Below are 3,486 nucleotides of genomic sequence, written 5' to 3'. Positions count from 1 at the left end.
GATAGACACGTGTCACAAGTTATCGTACCTTGCAACACTCCCAAGAGATCAGTGGAAAATCAAACTAAAGCCATAACAGAAATGGGTCAGTTTTGGCAGTAAGTAAAATTCAAATGTATGTCATACTGTTCCTTACATATGCTATTTTCTCTCTCTCGTCATTCTCTTTGATAGCAAAAATATCTGATGACTTAGGGCCCCGCTGAAAAGCAAAAAGAGGACATACTACATGGAGTACTTGGCTGCTCCTTGCCCCCTACCTGTTCTCCTCTCCCTGTGATTTAGTCAACCGCAAGTCTTCTTCACTAGCCCCTAGATGTCTCTGAAGTTGGTCTGTTTCTCTCCATCCTCACAGGCTCTCCTTCAGCTCAGGCTACCATTTTCTCCTCTGGGTTACTGAAATAGTCTCGCTTGTTTTTACTTGACTAGCTCATTCCCTTACCCCACTACCCTAGTCTGATGGTGATTGCTTTGTATGTTAGATTGACTGCTTTCCAGGCTCCAAATCTTCATCCCTGCCTGCATACACATAGTTGACATGAAACTGCAATTCTCCTCACTAAAGGGAGGAATCGATCTACTTCTTGACTTCTTGAGTCCAGGCTGGCTTCATGACTCTCATTGGACCATGGAATGTGGCAGAAGTGGAAGAATGTCATTTCCTAGCCTAATCCTCAAGAGGCCTTGTTTACCTTGCTCTCTTGTACCTCCGCCGTCACCAGGAAATCAAGGCCAGGCTAGACTGCTGGAGGATGAGGGACGCATGGGATAGAGCTGAGTCATCACATCAGCCCACTGAAACCAGCCTAGATCAATCAACAGCCAGCCCACTCTTTGGCATGTGAGAGAGAGACAGACAGCCAGCCAAGATTAGCAGAGTCACTCAGCCAAAGCTCAGCTGACTCTGGACGCATGGGCAATAAGCATTCATTCATTGTGTATGCTACAAGGGTTTTCTGCTTGTTGTTATGAAGCATTATGCTGGCAGTAGAAAAACCAATACACTCTTTTTTTTTAAAGATTTTATTTATTTATTTGACAGAGAGAGACACAGCCAGAGAGGGAACACAAGTAAGGGGAGTGGGAGAGGGAGAAGCGGCTTCCCGCTGAGCGGGGAGCCCAATGCGGGGCTCGATCCCAGGACCCTGGGATCATGACCTGAGCCGAAAGCAGATGCTTAATGACTGACCCACCCACACGCCCCCCAATATACTTTCTAAAGTAGACTCTGATCATCTTGCTTAGGAATCTATGACAACAATGGAGATTGTCGCCGCCGCCTCTGCTCTAAGAAAATCATGTTACCCAACACCGGGAGGCTAGCAGGATGTACAGTTTTTATCACAGGTGCAAGCCATGGCATGGGCAAAGCTATTGCATTGAAAGCAGCAAGGGATGGAGCAAACATTGTCATTGCTGCGAAGACCACCCATGTAAACCCCAAACTTCCAGGCACAATCTTTACCGCTGCTGAAGAGGTTGAAGCAGCTGGAGGAAAGGCCCTGCCCTGTGCTGTGGATGTGAGATGAACAGCAAATCAGTAATGCAGTGGAGAAAGCAGTGGAGCGATTTGGAGGAATTGATATTTTGGTGAATAATGCCAGTGTTATTAGCTTGACCAACACATTGGAAACACCTACAAAGAGAGTGGATTTGATGATGAATGTCAACACCAGAGGCACCTTTCTGACATCTAAAGCATGTATTCCTTATTTGAAAAAGAGTAGGGTGCTTGGGTGGCTCAGTCGTTAAGCGTCTGCCTTCAGCTCGGGTCATGATCCCAGGGTCCTGGGATCGAGCCCCAGATTGGGCTCCCTGCTCGGCAGGACGTCTGCTTCTCCCTCTCCCACTCCCCCTGCTTGTGTTCCCTTTCTCGCTATCTCTCTCTCTGTCAAATAAATAAAACCTTAAAAAAAAAAAAAGAAAAAGAGTAAAATTGCTCATATCCTCAATCTCAGCCCACCACTGAACCTAAATCCATTGTGGTTCAAACAGCACTGTGCTTATACCATTGCTAAGTATGGTATGTCTATGTGTGTGCTTGGAATGGCAGAAGAATTTAAGGGTGAAATTGCAGTCAATGCATTATGGCCTAAAACAGCCATCCACACCGCTGCTATGGAGATGCTGGGAGGATCTGGTATTGAAAGCCAGTGTAGAAAAGTTGATATCATTGCAGATGCTGCCTGTTCCATTTTTAAAAAGCCAAAAAGTTTTACTGGAAACTTCATTATTGATGAAAATATCTTAAGAGAAGAAGGAATAAAAAATTTTGACATCTATGAAATTAAGCCAGGTCAGCCTTTGTTACCAGATTTCTTCTTAGACGAACACCCAGATACAATTACCAAGAAAATGGAATCACATGATGCTGTTCCAGAATTGAAAGAAGAGAAGTCACAGCCACCACCAAAACCACGTTCTGGAGCCGTGGCAGAAACATTTAGAATTGTTAAGGACTCTCTCAGTGATGATGTTGTTAAAGCCACTCAAGCAATTTATCAGTTTGAGCTCTCAGGTGAAGATGGTGGAATGCGGTTTCTTGATCTTAAAAGCAAAGGTGGGAATGTTGGACATGGAGAGCCCTCTGATCAGGCAGATGTGGTGATGACTATGTCTACTGATGATTTTATAAAAATGTTTTCAGGGAAACTAAAACCAACAATGGCATTCACGTCAGGAAAATTGAAGATTAAAGGAAACATGACCCTAGCAATCAGATTGGAGAAGCTAATGAATCAGATGAATGCCAAGCTCTGAAGGAAAAGAAAAAAAAATGTCAATCACTAAGCTCAGAAAGTAAAAGGGATCAACAGTTAAAATCTGTTTGTTTTCTTCCCTTTTGTGTTATAAGGATATGCAAATTTGTTTTGAAAAAATAGAATTTCTGTATCTATAAGACTTGAAATTGTAATTAAAATGGCTAGCTAATTAAACATAAGCTTCATTAAGTGGAATTCTAAGACAGTCTGCCTATGGAATTTTCTGCGTTTTGCCGTCTGAGAGCTAGATTTCATTCATTGTGGGAAAGGTATGATCAGGTTCAAGCAGTAAAATTAGCTCTTTTCAGCACTTCCCATATAAAAGGAGATTAATCTGTTTTAAATTTTTCCATTTGGGATTGTATGCTAATGAAGTATTAATGATATTTTAGATTTTCATATACTTGTTTTAAGGAAGATCTTCTATAATGCATTTTCACAGAAATCACATAAACTAATAAATAGTGAAGACTAATGAAACAAAAACAGTTTTTCATTCTAACTAGCTTTCCAGGTATAAGTTACCTGTTATTAATATAATTTTGCTAATGTAATTCAGTATGTATCCTCTTTTAAATGTGTAAAAATATCTTAAAATAAAATAATTTCTCCCCAGAAAAAAAAAAAAAAAAGAATCTATGACAACACTAATTGCCTTCCAAATGGCCATTCTATCCTTTTTTTGTCCTTTTTATAACAGAATCTGATTTCATTGAGGGTGAAT

At 41.2% G+C, this 3,486-nt stretch overlaps 1 protein-coding gene across 1 annotated transcript; it reads left to right on the top strand.

Annotated features, from left to right (window-relative positions):
- The first annotated feature begins 1,283 nt into the window (after nucleotides 1-1,283).
- LOC117999782 (hydroxysteroid dehydrogenase-like protein 2) lies at nucleotides 1,284-3,237 on the top strand. Its single transcript, XM_034989145.1, is given in 3 exon segments — nucleotides 1,284-1,522; nucleotides 1,524-1,715; nucleotides 1,923-3,237. Coding segments are annotated over 3 exon segments (1,254 nt in total). The 5' UTR covers nucleotides 1,284-1,298; the 3' UTR covers nucleotides 2,761-3,237.
- Nucleotides 3,238-3,486: the final 249 nt, after the last annotated feature.

The sequence above is a fragment of the Mirounga leonina genome, unplaced genomic scaffold (genome assembly GCF_011800145.1).
Source record: "Mirounga leonina isolate KUSES-001 unplaced genomic scaffold, KU_Mleo_1.0 Mir_115, whole genome shotgun sequence".
In the NCBI taxonomy this organism is placed as follows: Eukaryota; Metazoa; Chordata; class Mammalia; order Carnivora; family Phocidae; genus Mirounga; species Mirounga leonina.
The sequence above is the reverse complement of the archived record's forward strand: the minus strand, read 5'-3'. Positions and strand labels throughout refer to the sequence as shown.